Source organism: Delphinapterus leucas, chromosome 14, assembly GCF_059928025.1.
Source record: "Delphinapterus leucas isolate spDelLeu-1000000601 "Yukka" chromosome 14, BTC_Dleu_Yukka2, whole genome shotgun sequence".
In the NCBI taxonomy this organism is placed as follows: domain Eukaryota; kingdom Metazoa; phylum Chordata; class Mammalia; order Artiodactyla; family Monodontidae; genus Delphinapterus; species Delphinapterus leucas.
The window spans coordinates 15,272,470-15,297,232 of NC_143142.1; the positions used below are offsets into that span (position 1 = coordinate 15,272,470).

Consider the following 24,763-nt stretch of genomic DNA (forward strand, 5'->3'; position numbering starts at 1 on the left):
TTGAAACTGAAGGACCTTCAATGACTAAGAGAAGACCTGTCTGCAATGGCAGGATACTTTTGTTTGCCTGTCTAATGTCTCCACATTAAGGGCCCAATTAGGCTGGACATTGTAAGTGGCTGTCACTCTCTAGTTAAGTCTTTACACGTCTGATTAACTTTATGGCTCCTACTTGCACCTCAATCCAGGAAACCCATATATCACCAGGCTGGGTGCTTAAGGGGAGCTGACGGTTACTCAGTGAAGCTGGGTGGGCATCTCCCATTTCCCAGGATGCTCCCAGAGGCACCAGAAAGGTTATATGTCCCCTCTTCTGAGTACCAACAGATGACCTCTGGAGGGGGTGGGAAGTGGATTCCCAAGTTGCTCTGACCTTGCTGTCCCAATAGATGCAGATGGTCTACTCATTCATCTGACAAATATTTATGGAGAACCTACCATGTGACAGCAGACAGTGAGGACCCAAGGGGGAGCAAAACAAAGGAGGTGCCTGCCATCACGGAGCTGGAATTCTAGTGGGGGACTCAGACGTTACTTAAATGATCACATCGATCATCATAACCACACTCGGAGTAAGTGCTCTGAAGGACAAGTATGGGAAGCTATGAGAACTCACAGAGAGGGACATGAACAGTCAGATGGGGCCTCAGAGGAAGTGACTGTTGAGCTGAGACCTGAGGATAAAGAGGAGCTGGCCCAGTAAAGAGGGTGAGGAAAAGCACTGGAAGAAGAGGGAACAGCATGTGCAAGGGACTTGAGAGATGCTTAGCAGGGCTGGTGCGCTGGATGGTAGAAGATGAGGCTGGAGGGTGGGCAGGGGCCACGCCATGCAGGGTCTTGAGTCTAAGAGTGATGGGACAGCATGAAAGGGCTTTAAGTAGAGGAGACTCAACTTCCCCCATTTTGAGACAACATATGGACATAGGAATGGAGTCCTTGGGAGGCTCGGAGCAGTGAGAGTTTCAAATGCCGCAGTGGTTCCAGGTAGAATGAGGCAGGCAGGTCCCTGGACTTTTTGTCTACACATGGGGCTGGACCAGGTCTCTTGAAACTACAAGACTGCCCCAAGTGGGTCTAACTCAGTGGTGGTGAAAGTGTACACTAGCAGGAAGGCCGTGAGAGATGCCATTGCACGCTAGCCAGCTTCAAGGAGTCACTCTGTGTGTTAGCTTCCTAGTGTTGCTGTAACAAATTACAACTTAGTGGCTTACGACAACATATATTATTTACTATCTTAATAGTTCTAGAGATTAGATATCTGACATGGGTTTCACTTAGTCCAGGTGTTGGCAGGCAGGGCTGTGTTCTTTCTGGAAGCTCGAGGGGAAAATCTGTTCCCTTGCCTTTTCTAGTTTCTAGAAGCTGCCCCACATTCCTTGGCTTGTGGCCCCTTCCTCCATCTTCAATCCAGCCGTGTAGCATTTTTCAATCTTGCTGTGACTCTGACCCTCCCGCCTCCCTCCGATAAGGACCCGTGTGATTACATTGGGTAATCCAGGATCATCTCCCCATCTCAAGATTCTTAATCATGCCTGCAGAGTCCCTTTGGCCATGTAAGATAACATATTCACAGGTTCCAGGGATTAGGATGTGAACATCTTTGTGGTGGGGGAGGGCATCATTCTACCCACCACACCCACATTCCCTGCCCCATATGCCATCTAGGTTCTATTTCCACCTGATTCAGGTCCAGATCAGATTTCAGTCCTCCTCTCCAGAGCAAGGGTTGGGCAATTCCTCCCTGCCTTGCTGTGGACGTCAGACAAATCAGGCTTTGGACTCTGTGAGGTTCTAATCACCCTCTCCACGTACAACCCCAGGAAAACATAGACACTCCACACATACACACACACATCCACACCTACACGCACACACACTTTCAGAATTTAGAAATAAGAGGCACTTTTTTTTTTTTTTTTTTTAAATTTTTGGCGGCGCCGCACAGCATGTGGGATCTTAGTTCTCTGACCAGGGATCGATCCTGCGCCCCCTGCATTGGAAGCATGGTGTCTTAACTATTGGACTGCCAGGGAAGTCCCACAAGGCACTTATGATGCAGGTGTTGGGGTGTCCATTCTGGAGTGACCTTGCCTGGGTCCATATTTGCTATTTCCTAGCTCTGTGACCTCAAGAAAGTTACTTAACCTTTCTAAGCCTCTGTTTTTCGTGTGTAAATTAGGGAAAACAAAGTCCTTGTTTCCTAGGATTGTTGCAAAGATAAAATGAGAGTTAAATGGTCATGAAGAACCTAGGGGCAAGATGGGAATAAAGACATAGACCTACTAGAGAATGGACTTGAGGACACGGGAAGGGGGAAGGGTAAACTGGGACAAAGTGAGGGAGTGGCATGGACATACATACACTACTAAATGTAAAATAGATAGCTATTTTACTCTGGGAAGCAGCCGCATAGCACAGGGAGATCAGCTCAGTGGTGCTTTGTGACCACCTAGAGGGGTGGGATAGGGAGGGTGGGAGGGAGACACAAAAGGGAAGAGATATGGGGATATATGTATATGTATAGCTGATTTACTTTGTTATAAAGCAGAAACTAACACACCATTGCAAAGCAATTATACTCCAATAAAGATGTTAAAAAAAATTTTTTTTTAATGGGAGTGTTTGTAAAATGCCCAGAACATGGTAACTACTCAGTCATGATTGCTGCTAATTATTTCTTCTGGAAATCTGTGGCGTTTATATCTCCCTATACTCACAGTTTGTTCCTATATAACGAGGGTGCTAAAATCTGCCCATGAAATCCGTCTTTCTAAAGCTCTTTTTTTTTTTTTTTTTTTTTTCCCCCCGGTACGCGGGCCTCTCACTGTTGTGGCCTCTCCCGTTGCGGAGCACAGGCTCCGGACGCACAGGCCCAGCGGCCATGGCTCACCGGCCCAGCCGCTCCAAGGCATGTGGGATCTTCCTGGACCGGGGCACAAACCCGTGTCCCCCGCATGGGCAGGCGGACTCTCAACCACTGCGCCACCAGGGAAGCCCCGTCTTTCTAAAGCTTTTAAAGGGGCTGCAGTGACTAGAAACTGACAGGACTCGTGTGCCCATCTCTAAATACACACACGGATGGCACATATACCCACACAGGAACAGGTGCATGATCAGCACCCATGTACAGAACACACTTTCACACACACGGCTGTACACACTCTGCTCTTGCAGGGAGCCAAGCCCTAGTTGTCTGCCTTCTGCAGACAAGGATATAAGCCAAATGCAGATCAGACAGTGCTTACTTGTTAAGCCCAGGCTCCCTCAAAAAAGTTCAAACTGGCCTCGGAAACATTCAGGCAACTGCTTTTGAGCTTTCAAACCAGTATTGCCGCAGTGTCTTGATGAATGCCGAAGAGAAGGCTAATGGATGTACAATTGCTCCAGGAAGTGGGCTTAACGTGGTGAGCTGCAGAGCTGAGGACGCCCTACCTGTGAAGGTGTGATGGCTTTATGTGCCAGTTCCTGAATTGGTGAGGGAAGTGGTGAAAAGCTGGCCTTCCATCACTGATGGTATGAAGCCAGAGCAGCTGCCTTTAGGGGCTGTGATTGAGCATGATTACACAATGGTTTGTAAAATGCAGCCAAGTAAGAGAGTGGATGTCATGTTGTCTCTCTGTCTCTCTCTCTATCTCTGTCTGTCTCTCAACTTCTCTCTCTCTCTCTCTCACACACACACACACACACACACACACACACCATTAATTCCAGAATCATGCTGCTTATCCCGTCACCCTAATTGCCAAGTGGATGTTACCATTAAGTTTATTAAACTCGGCATTTTCTGAAGCCTAGATTGGGCCATCAGCTGTGAACAGGGACATGGCTGCTCTGAAGGGGGGTGGTCTGAACTCCAATGCCAGGGTCTGTCAGGAACCTGTCCTTGTTCAGGACTAAGTTGCTCTGTCATGAAGCCACGCGGCTGGCATGCAGGGTGTGTGCAGTTCAGACTCATTAATTCCCACCGTTGTTTATTACCGTCACTACCTGGGGAGCCGTTGATCGTAATCTCTCTCCTTGATGGACTGGTGAATGGGATTCCTGTCTGGACCTCAGCACTTTGGGGAAGTGGGTCACCCTGGGTCAGAGTTGGAGCCAAGAGAGAAAGACAGCTAGAGGGCTCCACTGGGCTAATACAGTCAGTCAGGCAAGGAGCTGGGTCATTTAAACCCAATAATAGCAACAGTTATCAGGAGCTGTGCTAAGCATTCCATGTGCATTGTTTTCCTTAAGTCATACAACCTGTGAGGTCAGTTCTATTATTCACTCCCATTTTACAGATGGGGAAACCGAGGCACACTGACAGGGAGTCACTTACCAAAGGCACACAGCTGGCAAGTGGCAGAGATGGGATCGGAGGCTAGGTCTAGCTACCCAGACGCTGTTACCTGCTTTGGAAGAATGAAGCCTTTGTTTCATTTCACTGCTTATAGTTGGGGCTCTTTCTAACCCCTCCACCTGCCCTTTTCTGTTGTGGAAAGTAGAGTTGAGAGAATGTGCTGCTGAGGCCCACGGGGGACAAGGGTCATTGTGGTGGAGAGGGGTGAACTGTCCTATGGTAGGAAGAAGTATGAGACTGAACCAATCAACCTGAGTGAATATGTGAGACACCCTGTAAATTATTGACTTCCCTGAAACTCTGAAGTCATTTGTCAATTGCCATCCCTACCTGCACCGCCAAAAGGCAATAGGATAATGTGGAAAGACAGATTCAAAGTCTGGTTTGGCCATGTAAAAGCTGTGTGCCCCTGGGCAAGTGTCTTAACCTCCATGAACTTCAATAATCTCGTCTGTGAAGCAAAGACAGTAGTCTGTCTCTCTGAGAGATTAAAGGAAATACAACATATTTGAAAGTTCCTAATACAATGCTTGGCTATAAATGTTTATCTTCCTATAGAACAGCAGAATAGGACTCTAATCCTGGAGCCAGCCAGCCTACGTTTGTAATCCCAGTTGTACTGCTTATTAACTGTGTGACCCTGGGCAAGTTGCTTAACCACTCTGTGCCTCAGTTGTCTCATCTGTAAAATGGGAATGATAATAATGCGGCTTAATGCATAGGGTTGTTGTGAGGGTTACATAGATGAATCTACATAAAGCTTTGAGTACAGTGCCAACACATGGTGCTTTGTAAGGGTGGACTATTATTATTTCTCTAGAAGTTGAGTGTGGTTGCAGGGAAATTCTCATTTGTTTCTTCTTCCTTTCTTGAGCCACGCAACAAAAAGGCTAGAGCAGTGGTTCTCAACAGGGGGTGATTTTGCCCCTCAGGGAGCACGTGGCGATGTCTGGAGACATTTTGGGTTGTCACAGCTTGGTAACAGCCCCGGTTACTACAGGCACCTAGTTGGTGGGAGATGCTGAGATGCTGCTAAAAAATCCTATGGTGCACAGGAAAGCACCCACCACAAAGAATTATCTGTCCCCAAATGTAAACAGTGCCAAGGTTCAGGAACCTTGGGCTAGAGGGACTTGGAGACCACATGGTCCAACTCCCCATTTTATAGATAAGGTCCGGGAAACCCTGAGGTTAAAAACATTCAATGAGAGGCTTAGTCAGTTGGGTTAAGAATTCATCCAATATGTATTCATTTGCTTTCTCTTTTATGCCAGGCACTGGGCTGCTTAAGGAATTAAGAAGACTTCATTTTCATTTTGTGCAAACAGATTCCATAAATTATTAAGGCTGGATGGACATTAGAAGGCATCGACCCAATCCCTGAGAAAACTGAGGTACTACTCAGTGGTTCTCAACATGGGGGGGGTGTTCAGAGTCCCCCCAAACCTGATGAAATCTATGAATATTTCTTCTTAAAAATGGACACAGGGACTTCCCTGGTGGCGCAGTGGTTAGGAATCCACCTGCCAATGCAGGGGACACATGTTCAAGCCCTGGTCTGGGAAGATCCAACATGCCACGGAGCAACTAAGCCCGTGCACCACAACTACTGAGCCTGCGCTCTAGAGCCCGCAAGCCACAACTACTGAGCCCGTGTGCCACAACTACTGAAGCCCGCGTGCCTAGAGCCCGTGCTCCGCAACGAGGGAAGCCACCACAATGAGAACCCTGTGCACTGCAATGAAGAGTAGCCCCCGCTCGCCACTAGAGAAAAGCCCGCATGCAGCAATGAAGACCCAACGCAGCCAAAAGTAAAATAAAAAATAAATAAATTTATTTTTTAAAAAAAAAGCACACAGACACATGGATAACTATGTCATAATATCAGGATGCCCCAGGAGTTCTACCCACAGAATGTCTAGGACTCCAAGTCAAAAAACAAAAAAAAGGGGCGGGGCGGTAGGGGAATCTTCCTTTAGAAAGAGGAGACTATGATCTGGTTTATTGTCAGCTTGTCAAACCACAGGAAAGATGCCTACCTAATTAGATGTAGCAAATTCCAATCATTATTACTCACTTCTCCCCCTGTCCACATTTTGGAAAAATTCTGTGCCAAAACTATAGGGGATGGTGGAACTGGGATAGGGAGGTGATAGCAATCCAACAGATTCTGTCAAGGACAGGTCTCTCTTGTCTCTTTCACTTCCTCCTCCATCACAGTGTCTGGACACCAAGGTTAATGCCAAATCCTAATTACTTCTTTGGGCCCATCTGTTGAGGGATGTTGACCTCAAATGGAAGCCACCAAGCTGCCTGTCCCCTTGCGGGCAGAATATATGAGTAATGCCTTTGAGAGGCTCTGGATAGAAAGAAATATGATAAAGACATGGAGGAACCTACCACTGGGAAACAAAACAAAAACAAAACCCGCACACACAAATTTCCCCAAATGTTTAATTCCATATTTAATATGTTTTAAAAGTCCTGTGGACACCCCCTGGGTGTCCGTTCAATTTACAAAGGCCCTTTGCACTCTCTGGAGTAGCACTCAGCAGCCTTGTTTGTATAGCCTGGCACCTCTGGCCACAGCTGATTGGATGAGGGGCGGCACTCATGGTGACCTGGACCAATCAGAGTTCCTTCCCCGGGAATTTGGAATTAGGACTAAGAAGAAATATAACAACCAGGAAGGTATAGTATGAGATTATATTTTCTAAGATGTGGGATGAGAAGCAGACCTTTCATGAGACTAGGCTGTGTTCCCACCCTTGGATCCCTTGAGATACCTCTGAATCCTTATATTAAATTTCCCTTTTGCCTAATGGGGTAGAGTCTCCAAAGATGACCACCATTAACATCTTCCTTCCCTGGATGCATAAGTCATTCTTCCAGGAGGAGATGGGATCTATTTCTCCTCTCTAACAGATTGCAGTGGAGCGATGCCTTACCAGTTCTAGGCCTAGCTGTTAAGAATCCTGGAGGCTTCCATCCTTGCTCTCTTGGGAGTCAGCTGCCATGTAAAGGAGCTCAGGCCAGACTACTGAATAAGGAAAGATTCCGTGGAGAGAGAGGGGCCATGCAGAGTGCACTGAGGCACAGACAAAGGATTGGAGCTTTCCTGGCCCTTCCAGTCCAACCCAGCCACCCACTGAATGCAGTTGAGTGAGTGACCCCAGGCTATGCCACATGGAGCAAAAATCAACCTAGCAGAGCCCTGTCTAAATTCTTAACCCACAGAATTATGAAAAAGAGTATACTACTGATGCTTGTAGTCAGTAAGTTTCGGGTGGTTTGTTATGCAGTGATAGATAACTGAAACCACCTAGCTGGAACTAATTCCCTTTCTTGCAAGCCAAGTGTCCTCACTAGTATAGAAAATCTACAGCAGTCAGGTCACGCAAAATAAATTCTGAGATCCCACTTAGCCTTGAATAAGGGATGTGGGGCAAAATGAGGCTCTTTAATGAGTTTCCCTTCTGACCATCAGCTTTCCTTCTGGGGGTGCTGAAGGGAGCAGAGCTTGGTTGTGGGCTGAGTTACCACTCAGTGAAGGTTTAGACACCACCTTGGGCAAAAGCAGAGGCTCCAAGGTGAGAACCAACTCTGGTCCACTGCATCATCTGGTGCTCCCTGGGGCAGAAACTCTAGCAAAACTGCCCCAGGGAGGCAGCACCTCCTGGGACACCTTAGGGTGATTCTCCCAGGGGACTCTCCATGGCCTTAGGACCATGGAGACCAGTTCTGGCAGCTTTGGAGGTACAAACAGGTTAATAAGATCACTGGGAAGGAATCACTGGGCCAGCACAGAAGGGATTCTAGCTTGTAGCTCCCCAAATGCCCCCTCCAAACCTGAGCTTTAAAAATTTCCATGTCCTGCAAAGTCTAAGAATTTGAGGCCACACCTTCAGGAAAGATACCTAATAGTTTAGAACATAGTTCTGAGAGCCAGACAGACAGGGACATATATCTTAGCTCTGTGTGACCTTGGACAAGTGACCTAACCTTTCTAAGCCTCAGTTTCCTCACCTGCAAAATAGCACCTACTTGATAGGGTTGAGAGGAGCAGTTAATGAGTTAAATCCATATGAAGTTTTTAGGTTTGATGTTTGGCACATAGTAAGTGCTCAATCACTAAATGGTACCCATTTATAATGATTGTTTACTATGTAAACGATGACTTCACGTGTCTCCCAGATGGCTGTTCGGTAATAGAAAAGAAAACTCAGCATCACAGAGCTGGTGTCTAGACCCAGAAGGGGACACAGCTACATCTGCAGTTTTAACACTTAGAAGAGCCAGAAGGAGCTCATTTGCTCTGAGAGGTGCAGCCAACCACAGGGTACAGGGTCCTCCACCAGACACCCCCAAATACTGTAGAGTCGGATCAGGAAGGATCCTGAGACTCAGACTGACCCGCCTCACTGGACAAGTGGAGAACTGAAGCCCCCAAGGCTCATCAACTGAGCCTCAGGTTCTGGAGGGGGAGCCCTGATGGCGCCCCATTTTCAGCCTCGATCCGTGTCTGATATGTCTCTCTCCTTTCATCTGACTTCACTCTGATCCTCTCCCAGGGAAGTGTGAGTAGAACAGGAATGAGGGCAGGTTCAAGGTCATAAGACACAAATAGCATGGGCTTGCCTCTGGCCATGCTACCAGAAAGGGCTGGCAGCTGGAAGGGAGCAGGGGAAAGGGCCTCAGCCAGAATCTTCTAGGACTATCCTCCCCTTTCCGGCAGAAAACATACCCTCTCAGCAAAGGGACACTCTGTCACCATGGGCTTGGCCCCAGCTTCCCTGGAAGGTTCTGAAATCTCCTTCAGGGGAAGCCAGGGGCTTGCCAAACAGGAGTCTCGGGCATGATTCTAGAACGGAGACCTTGGCCAGTGTAAAATAACACGTTTCCTCAGCAAATTTGTCATTAATGATTGTCACCATTAACTGAGCATGCACTCTGTGCCAGGCACCACAATAATCTTTTGAATGTGAATTAAACATTCCCCGGGACATGTGTGCTAACGTTATCCCCATTTTGCAGCTGAGGAAACTGAGGAGGAGGTAAAGTGCCTTATCTAAGGTCACACAGGGAGTAAGTGGCAGAGCTGGAATTTGAAGCCAGGTCTCTCTGACTCTGGGGTCCCAGGGATTAACCACTGTGCTCTCCCACCATGTCACCAGGTCAGGCAATGTGGCAGGACATGGGGGACAAGGCAGGGAACCCATCAGCCCTGTTCTAGAATGTTCAAGCCAGAATCCGCTCAGTCCACAGAGATCCCCTTAACTTTACACCCAAAGGCAGCCTAGTGGCCACGCTTGCACAATGTAGCCAGCACCTCTGGCCATAGTTAACAAGGATAGAATCTGATATAAACATAAGGCAGCCAATCATAATGTCTTCCCTGGGAATATGGACCCTGGACTACAAAATTCTAAGCTCTCCAGCCTCTTGTTCACAGGAGATGCAGAAGGAAATTGGGGGGCAGCATTGTCTACCATGTTCACTCACTCACTCACCAAATATTTTACTAAACACCTACTGTGTACTAGGACTGGGGATTCTGTGGCAAACAAAACAGGCAAAAATCTCTACACTCAGGAATCTTATAATCTAATGGGGAGAGAGATATAATCAATGTATAAAATTCCAAGTTAGCTAGTGGAAAGTGCTCCACAGGAAAAAGGCTGGAAGTTCTTGCTTCCAAGCAAGAATTTAACATCTATATTCTTCCTTCCTGCAAGGCTGAGGCTCCTTGTTGGTTGAAGTGAACACACACACACACACACACACTCCTACACTCACTTACACACATGCTCACAGACCTCCCGCCTGGACAACTCCTCACTCCTGATGTATCTTTTAAAAAGCAAAATAAAAACTCAACCCTACAAGCAGACCCCTCAAGACCCATCCCTTTAGCAACCTACTGAGGAGCCTGACGGAGGGCCGAGCACAAAGCTGACTCCGCCTGTGCCAGGTTATTTGTCATTTGTCAATGGCACCTCTGATCTCCCCAGCCCACTCTGAATAAAATGATCTGCAAAGGCTCAAATCAAAGGCACCCACTTCCTGTGTGGTCACAGCATCATTTTCCATCCAAGAATCTTGTTAACCTGAGTTGACTGAGTGGCTGGGTAGGGAGATGAAAGGGCACCCCAGTGCCCAAACCAGTTGTAAGCAGTTGGCAAAGGCTGCCCCTTGGAAGAAAGGTCTGGGGAAGGGGTGGCATCTCAGCAGCTCCTCCCATTTCCCATTTGAGGTTCAGCCTTAGAGGATGCCTTGGTGGCCTCCCTGCATCCTAGCAGTGGAAGTTCCCACCCACCCCAAGAGCCGCCCCCCCCATACATACGCTCACTCTCCTCTTCTCCCAGACACTCCTCCCCTCTCACTTCCCCACTCCACCCTTCCCAAGCCCACGCACAGAGCCCTCCCTCTCTCTCTAACCCTGTCCTGGCTCACTGATGCTCTGACACACACACCTTCTTACATCCCATACATGTTTTTTGTTACCTCTGCCCTCCAAACCCCGCTTTTTCCCTTCCTCCTACCATTCATTAAGCATGAAGTACGACCAGGCCTGGTCCAGGAACCATACAAGCATCATTTCACTTACTCCTCACAACAATCCTGTGGGACTATTCCTTTTATTTCTCCCATTCTACAAGTGAGCAAACTGAGGCTCAGAGGGTGAAGCAACATGGCCCAGGATCCACAGCCAGCAAGTGGGGGAGCTGTGATGGAAGCTGGGTCCTTAGAGTCCAGACCCAACCTCTGCTACCCCGCTCTCATGCTGGCCTCCCTTCAGGATGGATTTCTCCAATTCTCTCATATAATTCGTTTCAGATGTGCTCTCTCTTTCACGCACTGTCTCGTTGACATACACTTCCTCCCCCTTACTTCACCCTCGGCTATCGTTCTGGCACCTGCATGGCCAATGTCTCTAGAACATATTCCTATGCAGCTGGAATGGGTATGACACCTGTGCTCACACACACGTCCCCAGCCTTCAGAGACAATCTCCCATCCCCCTCTCAGAAGATCCTCCCTTCTCCATCTTTAATGCACCCCCAGCCCAGAAGCCCCTCCCCAGCCAGCCCCCAGCCCACTCTCTCCCCTGTTCTCTTTTCTGTCTTCCAGCTCTCGCAGCTCATGCACCAAGGATTCCAGTTCTGCCTGAGCGGGTGGCTTGGCACATCACAGGTCACAAACCCCGAGGGCAGCCCTGCCCCACCACAGCGCACCCGCCCTGAGCAGCACAGCCTCCTGGCGTCTCTGGCTCTCAGGCCGGATGCGCGGCGTCAGGCCTCACCCGATGCGCTCCTGCTCCAGCTCTTCCATCTTCTCAGCACGAGCAATCACCTTGTTGATGATCTCCTTCTCCTCATCTGTCAGCTCTTCCTGCTTCCTCCCTCTGTCTGCCTGACCACTGGGGTGAACAGACCATCCCGTCTGGAGCCTGAAAGGCAATATAGGAAGGTGTGAGGCTGCAGACAAAGTCAGCAGTTGCAGAGTGGTGGTTAGGCTCTAGCTCCTGGAGTCTGGTAAACTTCAGTTCAAATCCCTGCTGGGAGACCCTGGGTAAAAGAATCCAATCTCTCAGAGCCTCAGTTTGCTCATCTGTACAACAGGACACACATACCTCCTCCCTCATAAGGTTCTGATGAGTTTATTAAGTGCTTAGCACATGGCAGACACTCTGGAAGTAGCATTTGCAGGAAGTTCATGGAAGCCTGGAGGATAATGGTGTTCTCAGGAAAAGAATCTCAACAGTAGACTTCTACAGCAGGAGCGGAAACAATTCTGGGAGGCTGGTCTGAGGCCCTGGATCCCAGGTTGACGCCAGCCCCTGTCTGGCACAAATACATTTGGTGTAGGCCACAGAGTCCTTAAAAAAAAGTTTAAACTAGTGGTCAACTAGTTTTATAAAAATCTCTTGATTTCACATAAACATCTAGCTCTCCTGCCTCCAAAGCTCCTATAGCATTTTGAGTTCCATCCTGTGCTCTCCTTGATCTTTTTTTTAAAATAAAAAAAGCAAATACTGATGTAGCACCTACTGGATGCCCACATTTTCTCATTTAATCCTCACAACATTTCCACAAGGCAGGACTGTTATTGTCTATTTTCTGGTGAGGAGACATTAGACCACTTGCCCAAGGTCACATGGCTGGAAGTGGCAGAGGTGGAATTCGGACGTGGGCAGCCTGCACACTTAACCTCCACAGTACGGAGAGAACTGAACGCTGCAGAGGATCAGAGGCTGCTGGGTAGAGAGCTAACGCTGTGGTCTATGGCAAAGTATAGACCTTGGACCTTATCTCCTTGGGCGATGCACCCCAGGGCACTGAGGTGCATCGCCCAAGTGGAATGCAGGAAAATTCTTGCATTTTCGCAAAATTCATCGCCCAAGAAATTCTTGTCCCTGTTGGGGCAAAAATCAGTAACTATGAATCCCCTGGAGCCAGCACCCCATTAGCTGCCAGCCTCTATTACTTCCACTGCTCTAATCACGTCAGCAGGCATGAAATTGCCTTTTGACACTCAAAGTTGGAAATTAAAGGCCCCATCTTCCTCCCTGCTCCCGTCTCTTCTTCCATCCTCCCACCTTAGCTGGTTTGTTCAGAAGAGCACAGAAGGAAGAGTTTGAAAGCAATGGAAGCAGATGTCTTGGGGGCAAGTCTTGTTGCGAGAAAGGGAAGGAGGGGGTAGCCTGGGGAAATTCTGGTGGAAACACATCTTGCCTTGGATCAGGGGCCTCTGATCCACGGGATGAACAAACGCTAAACATACTCAAATCCCCCTCCCCAAACCCTCCAATGGCTTCTCACTGATTTAGCATAAAGCCCAGGACTACACAGAGCTTGTGGTTGCAGTGTGGTGAGTGTGCTTAAACGCCACTGAAGTGTGCACTTGAAAACGGTTAATTGCATGTTAAGTGAATTCTACCTTAATAAAAGTAAAACTTAGTTTCTTGCCTACCTGCAAAGTCCTACCCAATCTGTGCTTTACCTGACTCTCCATCCTTTTCGCCCCCTCTCACTACACTCCAGCTGTACTGGCCTCCCTGCTCAATCTTGAACACTGAAACCTTGTTTTTGTTTCAGGGCCTTTGCACTTGCTGTCCCGGCTTCCAGAATGACTTATCTCCCCAGATCTCCCCCTTCTCATCATTCAGGTCTCAGCTCAAATGTCAGCATTTCAGAGAGGTCTTCCTTGAGCTCTCATTGCCCAGGTTCACTTGTATCCATCACTAACTGAAATTATCTTTTAAAATAAGTTTGTTGTTTACCTGTTTGTTGCCTCTCTCCCCCCACCTGAATGTAGGATTCCAGGAGGACAGGGACCCTGTCTGGGTCTGGGTCACTATTATTTCAATGGCATTTAGAATAGTGTCTGAGGGTAAGCACAGAAAGAGTTTTTGAATAAGACACAATACCTTATGGCCAAAAGGGATGATAAATGTCTGATTATAAGTGTGACCCACAGCAAGCCTGAAGCAACAGAAGTCACTTATTCTAGGGGACCAAGGAGTGCGCCCTGAGGGAGTGACATCTACTCTGAGACCCTGAAGAGGATTTACTGTGATGCTGGTGGAGCTTAAATTTGGGACCCTTTGTTAGCACAGGCACCTTCCAAGGCCCTGGGAAGAGCTCTCGTAATGATCATCTGTCCTGAAAATTTTGTAAAAGAGAGATATTTTTGTCTTCTTTATTTTGAAGAGGGCTCTCCTAAATTACATAAGCTGCAGGCTGCAGAAAGGTATGGCTGGCTCCTACTGAGACCTCAGAGATAAACTAGAGTTGGTGAGAGGAAGGCAGAGGAAGAAACTGAGCCTGACAGAGAAATGGTCTTTGCAAAGGCCTGGAGTTGAGAGAGTGGGCAGTGTGCTTGAGGAAGTGAAGGAAGATCAATATCGTAGCCAGCCTACAAGATGCTTGCCAAGGATCTCTGCCCCCTGGTATTCACACCATCCCTGTGCCATCCCCTCCCACACTGAAACCCAGCTGGTCCTGTGTGACCAGCTAAATACAATGGGAGTGACCGTGGGTGACTTCCAAGGCTAGGTCACAAGAGACATTGCAACTTCTGCCTTGGTGTCTTGGGTCATGCAGTCTAGGGGAAGTCAGATGCCATGTCATGAGATGCCACATCCCTGTGGAGAGGCCCATGTGGAGAGGAATTAAGGCCCCTGCCAACAGCCAGCACCTAACGTGCCAGCTGTGTGATCCTCTAGCCCTTGTCGAGCCCTTATATGGCTGCAGCCCCAGCTGACATAAGACTACAACTGTGCCAGACCCACCCAGCCAAGCCACTCTCAAATATCTACCAACAAAAACTGCAAGAAGTAATAAGTAGTTTCTGTTGTTTAAGCCACTACGTTTGATATGATTTGTTCTGCAGCATTAGATAACTGGAAAAATCAGTCCAGCTGGAGGGTAGAGACAGGGTGGCACAAAGCCCCATTGATAGTGTCTGTGTTCATTTTCGACTGCTACATAACACGTTATTACAAACTTAGGGGCTTTACACAACACACATTTATTATCTCACAGTTTCCATGTTGGAAGTCCAGGCATGGCTTAGCTGGGTCCTCTGCTCAGCATCTCACAGGGCTGCAATCAGTCGTCAGCTGGGTTGGGTTCTCATCCTGAGCCTTTCTGGGGAAGAATCAGCTTCCAGGCAAATTTGAGTTATTGGCAGAATTCATTTCCTGGCAGCCATGTGACCTAGGACCCCAGCTTTTTGTTGGCTATTAGGAGGAAGTCACCTCCATGTCTTGGAGGCAGCCTGCAATTCCTAACCAAGCAGACTTCTCCAACTTCATCCTGTGGGCCACTTCCTTCATCAAGTATACAAGGTGACTCTCAAGCTCCGGTCAAATGAGACAGGGTCTTATATAACATGATGTAATCACAAGGGTGATGTTCCATCCTGTTTGTCATATTCTATAGGTTAGAAACACATCCCAGGTCCTGCACGCACTCAAGGCGAGGAGGTTACACAAAGGCATGAGGGCCACTGAGGATTACCTGAAAGCCCATCTGGCACAGCCTCCCTAGGGGTCTTTCAGCCTTGCTTGAATGCTCCCTGTGATGAAGACCTCACTCTCTCATTAGGAGTCTATGCCGTTCTGTTGGAAAGATCTTCCTTACAGTGTGCTAATATCCCTCAGCCTGATGTTTCTTCCCATTAACTGTAAAGGATACATTGGACTCCTGCATAATGAAGACCACCCATCCTTCCCGAAGAGCCTTAGTTACAACCTCATCCAGCCACCTCCCCAGGTCCCTCTGGTTTACCGTGGAAATGGATGCCTCAACTGCCCCTATTCTTCCTTCCTTCATCCCTTCTTTTCTTCCTTCATTCTCTTCTGATCGCCACCTCCATTTATTTCCTGCCTCTACAAAGTAGCTCAGTGACCAAGACAGAGCACAGGTGAGATGCTGGGCCTCAGACCCAGTGGAGACCCTTTCAAGGGCACATTCCCACAGCTCACAATCTGGTCATGGGTATGGTCAGCCATGGGTCAGACCTGAAGCCAATGCCTCTCACCCCACCACACAACTCGCTGGGATCAGAATGCACAGGAAATGCACGGCTGCAGAAAGATAAGCAGGAATGGGGGTCCACAAGAGGCCTGCCTAGGATAATTGTCTCCATCTGCAGATGAGCAGAAGGCCTGCTAGAGGCTGCCGGCACCTCTGCAGATCCCCATCCTCTGCTCAAAAACACGCAGTTGACAAACAGTTCATCTAGTGTTTGAAAATGTCACTGATTGGTCTCAGTGGGGACTCGAAAGCCTCCTGTGGATTTTCATGTTTTAATCCCAAAAGTAAACAGAGGGAAATGAGATGGTTTTTCAAACCAAAGCCTTTGCTCTCAAGGGAGAAAATGGGCTTGTCTGGGCCTCCTCTGGGCTGGAGAACACTGTGAGCATGGGGGCCTTAGGAATGCTCCTGTGACAGGACGGTGGCACCCTTGCCAAGGGCCTCTGGGCACAGGATTCCAGCTCCACGTCCTTAAGACCAGAGTCCAGTGTTGGGACCTCGTTAAAAACCAAAGGTGGAGACCAAAGTGTTGCTTCCTTGGACAAGTTACTCAGAGCATTGTATCCAGTCCAGTAAATACCCAGAGGGCCTACTGTGCACCAACTTGAGCCCTCCTTGACCTGGTGGGGTTTAAGATTGCAATCCTGGACCTGTGGCTTATTAGCAGTGTGTACTAGGGCCCTGAGACACTCTGAATGTCAGTTTCCAGATCTGCTAAGTGGGAATGATTTCCTGTCTGTTTCCTGCAGGGACCTTCAGAGGCTACTCCTGACCCTCAGTAGCTGCATGAGGAGTGACCCCTGGCTTACTGGCTGAGACGGGGCGAAGAGGGCTGGCCCATCTCTGCTCTCGTTCACATACCTAGGACAATGCTTCCTGGAGAATCACTGAAGGGCACCTGCCTCCTGTATCCCCAAACTGTCTAAGCCATGGTTTTCAAGCTATTGTCTGTAGTTCCCTGGAGGGATCTCAAAGGGCTGCAGGTGAGTGGGTCGTAGATGGACAGAGTGGGCAGGGAACCAGGCCCTCCATCCTCATGTCAGCCCAGATGGCAACGCTGGGTTCCCAACACTAGCAAAGCAAGGATGCCAGTTTTAAAAAAAAGAGAGAGAAAATTTTTTTTTAAGAATTTAATATTTGATATTTAATAAAATCATGAGATATAGTTTATTACATTGGTGACCTCAATACTTCACCCTTCTAAGTATCCATGCCCTTTGCCATGTGACTTTGAAATTGATCTCACCAAAAGGTCTGGGTCTTTCTCCCTACCCCTTGAATCCTGCTTGGACTATGGCTTACTTTGGCCAATAAAACACAGGGGAGAGATGTTGTGCCATCTGGGGCTAAGCCTGCAAAAGCCTTGTGTGTTTCTACTTACTCTCTTACTCTCTGTCATCACCATGACAAAAAGCTCAGGACCGCCTGTTGGAGGATGAGAGGCATGTGGATCAGAGCTGAGTCATTCCAGCCACAGCCATCCTAGATCAGACAACCCTTTGATACATGAGAAAGCCCAGCCAAGATCAGCAGAGCCACCAGCTGAGCCCAGGTCCCTGAGAATAAATCATCGTTTTTCTATCCCACTGAGTTTTAAGGTGGTTTGTTACACAGCAAAAGATAACTGACACACTATCTACTGTGGCAACAAAAAAGTGAAGCTTGTTAAACTCCCTACTTTACAGTTTGGTATTATTTTAACTTACAGTTGCACGGTGGTATGTTTAATGCTTTCAGCCATGACAGGTCTTTATCCATCGCCACTCTTTATCTGTCTTATATATTTAGCTTCTGAATAAAACAGTATTCAAAGAAAGAATTTTGCTGCTAATAGAAGTCTAAAGATCACTGCAGTTGACCTGCTCATCTTCCAGATGCTTGACACTCAGAAGAGGGAAGAGAATTGCCAAGAAATTCTCTTGTGCGGGGAGAATATGGTCAGAGGCTCGAGACACCAGCATTCTGGATGTGCTTCATCTGTGACCTGAATGTACTTGTTAAGGTGCATCTAGAGATGGTCAGAAGGAACTCTCCCAACAAACTAGCACCAGTGGCCTCTAACACAAAAGGAAATTAGTCCTGACTGCAGGTGGAAGCCCCTCACAGATGTTTCCCCCTAAAATACTGCAAAGGGCAGATTCCCAGCTCCTTCCTGCCTCCCAACTTGATTCTTCATTTCATGCACACAACAGTCACATAATAAATACCCACTGGATGTCTCTATTAATATATTATAACTCCCAAAAGGAGTGGGATGATGGAAATGCTGTCAGGGCACGAAGGCTCTGAAGCATTAAACAGCGGTGGTGTGCAGAAAATTAATCCTTTTTCTTTCCTTTCTTCTTATCCCCTCCCTTCCCCCAGGATGCTGACAGAAGCAGGTGTCAGCAGGAAGTCTCTTTACAGCTCAGTGAATGAGATTTTAATGAATCCTGAAGGGGAGGGTGTGGAAGGAGGGGCATCCACACCACAAAACACTTTACATAAGCCCTGCTGGTAAAAAGGCCCTTTTTGATGAAATTTACCCCTAACAGACTAAAGAGGGTGCCAAAAGGATGCTGTGGTTCCCCGACTCCCTTCAGAAAGATAAGGGGATCTCGGGCTCCTGGTAATCTTTTAAGCCAGACTGAGTGCCATTCAGCTTTTCTAAAATCCCATGCTCTCTCTCCTATTTGGACTTTGCACATGCTGTTCCCTTACGTGGAACTCCTCTGTCTCTTCTTTATCTTGTACCTCCTTTACATGGTCTCAGCTTACACATTACTTCTTCCAGGAAGCTCTCCCATCATGACCCCAAAGTTTGGTTAGGTGCCCATCATTGTGCTCCCTTGGCCGCTGTGATTCTGCTATTAAAGCTCCTTGCACTATAAAGTGTATTTGTTGGTGACTGACTATTTATTTGTTTGTAAACCCTTCTAGACATCCACTCAGACTTTGGCTAACCTTGTATTCTTGGTGCTTAGCACAGTGCATGATATGTGTTTGTTAATGAAGGAAGGAAGGGAGGGAGGGAGAAAGGGAAGAGGAGAAGAGAGGAGGGAGAGGATGAAGGAGGGAGGGAAGGAGGATGGACACACACCCTACCTTTCAGCTTTCAGCATTCAGGAAGCCTGAAGCACTTGGGACCCTCTGAAGTCTTGAACTTCTCTCTTGTGATGTTCATATTTATAATCGCACAACATCTCAGCATCTCTCCCTAGCATGTCTGAATGATATGCTCACAATATTCGTAAAAAGACCAAAATCTTACCAGCCAACACAGAGACTGTAGAATACACACCATACATATATGCATGCACACACAATGTATGCATGCACACACAATGTATACATACAAGGTATATATATATATAAAATACACACAAGGGTAAAGCAAGGTTGTGATCCACACCTTCCTCTGATTTTGGTGCTTTACGGTTTACAAAGCTTTCCCATGCATCTCATTTGACCGTACCACCTCCCAGTGAAGGTGGAAGGGCAGGGTAACATACCCACATTATGGCCAGGGCTCAAGGAGGTGAAGGGCAGTGCCCCAAGGCCACACTGACATTGAGTCCCAGAGCAGGCCTCAGACCTGGGTGTTCTGAGGCTAGACTCGGCGCTCTGGCTGTGGCTCTGTGAACACTTCCCCATCAAGGGGAAGGTAAAAATGACCTCCCATAGTTTCCCAATGTGTACACACAACCAAAGTCCCATCTGCTTTGCAGCCTGACTGTTCATTTGCTAGACCCAGCATCCAATCTGTCATGCATATTTAGGAAATGAATCCAATTTAAAACAAAAGTTATGAGCAAAGATAGGACCTCTGAGTCAAAGGCATTTCACTGGGAAATCAGGCTGACCTTCCATGATGTGACAGAGACCATGTGTACAGCACATAACTTCCCACAAGCTCTGTTCTACTCATTATCATCTTTGACTAATGATAGTAGTCATTTGAGTTAATATTTTCTTTATCTAAAAACAGTGTTCCCAGGCAAAATGTTGCAGAAACAGAGGCACAGGGAGGTTAATAAGCTTGCTGAATCCCACTAATTGCTAACAAAAATTAAATTGAGGGCTCTCCTAAGGAATATTTTCCAACCTTTTACCAAGATTTTTTTTTGAAATTTCATATTTTTCTTTATCAAGAGGCGTATGTGTTTTTTTTAACAACTTGAATTTGTTTTTAGATATGTAAAACATGCTAGTTCCTTTTTGAACCATCTCTCTTCATCTATCTTTAAAGCCACTTTAATCAGAAAAGAGATAAAATTCAGTCTGTAGAAAAATAAAAGTATTACAAAATACTCACTGTTCTTTATCACTGAAGGAAGGCAAAGAAAGGAGAGAAAGAACAAAATGAATAAAGTTAGGGGAAAAAATCTCTTAACAATATCAACACTGCCTGGATGCCACAACCACACAGTTCTGTTTAAATCACAATGACCTACTTCCATTTGTTATCAGTCATTATTATCTTATTCCAGCGCATCTAAAACAAGGCTGCAGCAATGTAGGGTTGTATGAGCCACAGCCTTGATTAAAATGACCAATCAGTTCAGCTTATTAATTAACCAATCTGATCATTTATGTATTTGAATAATGTTTTTTGGCACTAAAAAGGAATCACTTAATGATAACATTCCTGGTTTCTGTTGTTTCAAACACTGGGGGATAAGGAGCACACTGAGGTAGGCAATGAGCCCTGAACCGTGACTGGATCATCCGAAAGCAGAACTCGCAGTGCCCCAGTTTGGGGAAGCAAGTCCTTCCACTCTAAAAAGGAGACCAGGCTCTTCACTTATTAGACATGCTACCATAGGCAGGTCACATCTCCTCTTTATGCCTCAGTTTCCACCTCTGATCTCTGGCACTCTCAGGCTTGCAGACTTGAAAACTATAGAGAAGTATCAATTATCAGAGACCAGCATTTCTCCGCATGTATCCCCAACATAGACAGCTGAAGCCCTGTCCTACCGATGCAAGAAACAGATACATTCACTTCTTTCAAACACAACCACAACTGTGTTCCAAACACCATCGTTAGATTCAAGGAGGCTGAGAGAAATCACAAAGGCAGTAAAGTGTATCTGGTTAGCCAGCAGTTAATTAAGACTAGATTTCTTAATTTACTGGAGAAAGACATTTGAAGCGTCTGCATTAGCACATCATCACTGCTGCAGACTAGATAGCATGTGTGATGACTAAAATTCACCCATTAGCATTTATTGGAAAATAATTTTAACATCTGAAGAAAACACAGTAGCAATCAAGCCAGCCGGATGCATTCAGAATGCCAAGATGTTTCACAGGAGCCCAGAAGCACTTTAATGAAACTGCATCCAGACTGTTTGAATAATTCTAATTTAATTGTAAGGCAAATTGTTTGGATTCATATTGACTAAAGTAAACTCTTATGTATGGGGTTTTAATTAACTGACATTTCTTAAATAAAATAAATATTTTACCCCATTCACCTTCAGGCAACTGTTTATCTTACAGAGACAATTTTTGGCTGATGGAATATTGTCTGCCAAGTAAGGTTGGCTTCAAGAGGACATCATGGGAAGGGCTTGGAAACTAGAAGTTTCCTTTCAAAAAGGAAACCAACAGAGTTCAATAATGTCTTCAAAACTATAAAACTTGTATAACTAGAGGAGGTTTTAAGTAGAAGTAGTAAATAGACAGGGACTTTTGCTTCAAGAATATGAGTGCACTAAATATTCCAAAAGACCCTAGGATTGTTAGAAAATAAGGGAATTCTCCAACAACCCTCCCTACTTCGAAACAAATAAACAAAACAGACTTCATCAAAATAAAAAAAACTTTTCCTCTTCAAGACTCTGTTGTGAAAAAGAAAATGCAAGTCATAGACCAAGAAAAATATGTGCAAAATATGTCTCCAGCAGGGGACTTTTATCTACAACACATGAAAAAAAGCTTAGAAAATTTAATAACAAGAAGATAAATGACCCAATTTTTAAATGGACAAAGTATTTGAACAGACACTTTAACAAAGAGGTTATACGAATGGCAAAATTACAAAAGAAGACAATCAACATCATTAGTCATTAGGGAAGTGCAAATTAAAATCACAAAACTAATACCACTATGCACACATTAGAATGGTTAAAATGGAAAAGACTAATCATATCAAGTGTTGGTGAGGAGGAAGAGAGATGGAACTCTTGTACACTTCTGGTGGAAAATTAAAGTGGTACAACCAATTTGGAAAACGGGCAGTTTTTTAAAAAGTTAAACATACACCTACTATACATACCACTGAGACATTCTACTCCTAGGTATTTACTCAAGAGAAATGAAAGTATATGTTTATACAAATTTTATTTGTACTAGCCCCAAACTGGAAACAACCCAAATGTTCATCAATAGGTGAACGGATAAACAAATTGTGGTATATCCACACAATGAAATACTATTTAGCAATATAAAGGAATAAACTATTGATATGAAAAACAATATGCATGGATCATGAGATAATTATGCCAAGTGAAAGAAGACATCTCTCAGAAAGGGAGTACATACTGAATGATTCCATTTATAGAAATTCCCCAAAATGCAAACTAATTTATAGTTACAGAAAGAAGATTAGTAATTACTTAGGAATGGGTGGGGAGAGGGAGGGGCAGAAAGGAGAGACTGCAAAGGGGAATGAGTATGCACATATATGTAAAAATGATCAAACTGTACTTTAAATGTGTACTATTGGAGGTAAATCAATTATACCCCTTTATGAGGCAATTTTTTAAAAAAGAAAAAGAAAACCCAGCAAACTGAATCCAGAACAGGGAGCTGTGAGCAGTAAGCCAATGTAAATACCAGCATTATGTTCCAGAGGCTGACTCTGAGCTCCTAACAAGGTGAGGAAGCTGAATCTGAGACCCCCACTTTGAGCCAGGACCCTCTAAGGGAGCTCAGGTCACATCTTGGGTGAGCAGCACACCTGATTCCTGGCAGAAGCAAGTGCAAATCTCTCTGAGGAAAATATTCCCATGGTAGATCCCCAGGATTCTCACAGATTGAGCTAACAATAAAAATTACCAAGCATTTAAAAAATAAGACCTTTGAGTGAAAATCTGCAGGGATGATAAACAATAGACTTAGACTGTAAAGGTCTTCAGGCAGTGGTGTGCTGGTAAATGTTTAACAGTTGAACCTCTGGAGAAAAAGCCCCACTGTGGCTGATTTCGAGTACCTATATGATGTCACTAAATGCAGAACTGGGAGGAAACATGCAGTAGTGTACTATTATATAGTATTTCACCATACAGGTATCATAGGCACAAATAACATGGAGACTAACAAAACATAGTAAAATAATTAAGAAGTGATGGGGCAGAACAGGAATAAAAATGCAAACATAGAGAATGGACTTGAGGACACGGGGAGGGGGAAGGGTAAGCTGGGACGAAATGAGAGAGTGGCATGGACATATATACACTACCAAATGTAAAATAGATAGCTAGTGGGAAGCAGCACAGGGAGATCAGCTCGGTGCTTCGTGACCACCCAGAGGGGTGGATAGGGAGGATGGGAGGGAGACGCAAGAGGGAGGAGATATGGGGATATATGCATAGCTGATTCACTTTGTTATACAGCAGAAACTAACACACCAGTGTAAAGCAATTATACTCCAATAAAGATGTTTAAAAAACTTAGGAAGTGATTAACGTTAAGTATTCACCACCTTTGTGTTTAATATAATTTAATTGTAAAACTATACAACTTAATTTTTAATACTGGCCATGTTTAACAACTGACTTGCAAAATTCCTGAAAATTTAACATCAGCTCTAAGGAACCACCATGGTACAGATCCAGCACACCACTGATTCAGGTATAATAGTTACTGGGAAGAGTATGTGAAGTTATTTTATGTGAAATTTCCCAATTTTTAAATGATCAGGCCAAAAATAAAAAATAAAAAACACATTTCTGCAAGTCAGAGTCAGCTGGTGGCCTGCCAGTTTGCAATCTCTGATCTAGATCTAGTCCAACTTCCTTATTTAATTGATGAGGAAACCAAGGTCCAAAGAAGGGAAAGAGATTCACCCAGAGTAGCTCAGATCTAGAACCAGAACCAAGTCTGATTCTAACCACCAGGTCAGTGCTGTTTCCATTCCACCAAGCCACCTCTCATTTAGGGCATGGAGCTCAGAATTTAATCTTGTTACTCCAACCTTGCAAAGAAGTAAAATCAGTGAAGTTTCCACGACAAACTCCCACTAGGTTCTTTTTCCTCCACCCCAGGGAGAGAAATTTCTTTCCTTGCTATTCCTCTCCTCCTTCAAGCGTAGATCAGGACCTCATTGCCCCAAAGCAAACAACTCCCAGGAACACCCAGCAACTTACTTTGACTGCTGGGGTCGGTCACTGGGACACATCCAACGGCTAGAGCTGTTGCTGAACACGGTGTCAGTCATGGTAGAAGCCCAGTGCTCCTGGAAAACAACAGCCCAGAAAGGACATCATGCAAACAGTCATTCAATCACCCTTTATTTCTCAGCCCCCTGGTCTATGCCAAGCACTCTGGGGGATACAGAGAAGAAATGGAACTTCACCCAGCTTCTCCGCTTTCCAGATGGGGACTTTCAGGCCCCAAGAGGGAAACTGTCACAGCTCCCTTGTGGCAGAAATGGATCAGAGGGAAGAACTTCCTCCCTTTAATCTGTGTTCGTCCCATTCATTGTTGATGCAAGACCACATATCCAGGAGGGAGGGTCGGAGCTCTTAACTCCAATCCAGGGTCTTTCTACTAGAGGAAGTCATCTGACTCATGTACTAGTTAACTTGGACTTGGTCAGGTCAAAAAGAAAACAAACCCATGTCTCAGAGTTTTGAGGTCCCAAATGCCAGAGTCATCCCTGGCTTGCTTTCTT

The 24,763-nt window shown here is 46.0% G+C and overlaps 1 protein-coding gene across 2 annotated transcripts in view; it reads right to left on the reverse strand.

Moving 5' to 3' along the window:
• RPH3A (rabphilin 3A) overlaps positions 1–24,495 on the reverse strand; it is a 62,707-nt gene extending 38,212 nt beyond the window's left edge. Inside the window, exons 1-3 of one of the 2 annotated variants that reach the window (XM_022550795.3) lie at positions 24,237–24,495; positions 20,177–20,188; positions 11,643–11,789 (exon numbers count right to left, since the gene is read on the reverse strand). In XM_022550795.3, the coding sequence (XP_022406503.2) occupies positions 11,643–11,789; positions 20,177–20,188; positions 24,237–24,307 (230 nt within the window). In that variant the 5' untranslated portion in view covers positions 24,308–24,495. The remainder of the gene's footprint in view (positions 1–11,642; positions 11,790–20,176; positions 20,189–24,236) is intronic. The other variant, XM_089894530.1, reaches the window with a different exon arrangement.
• Positions 24,496–24,763: the final 268 nt, after the last annotated feature.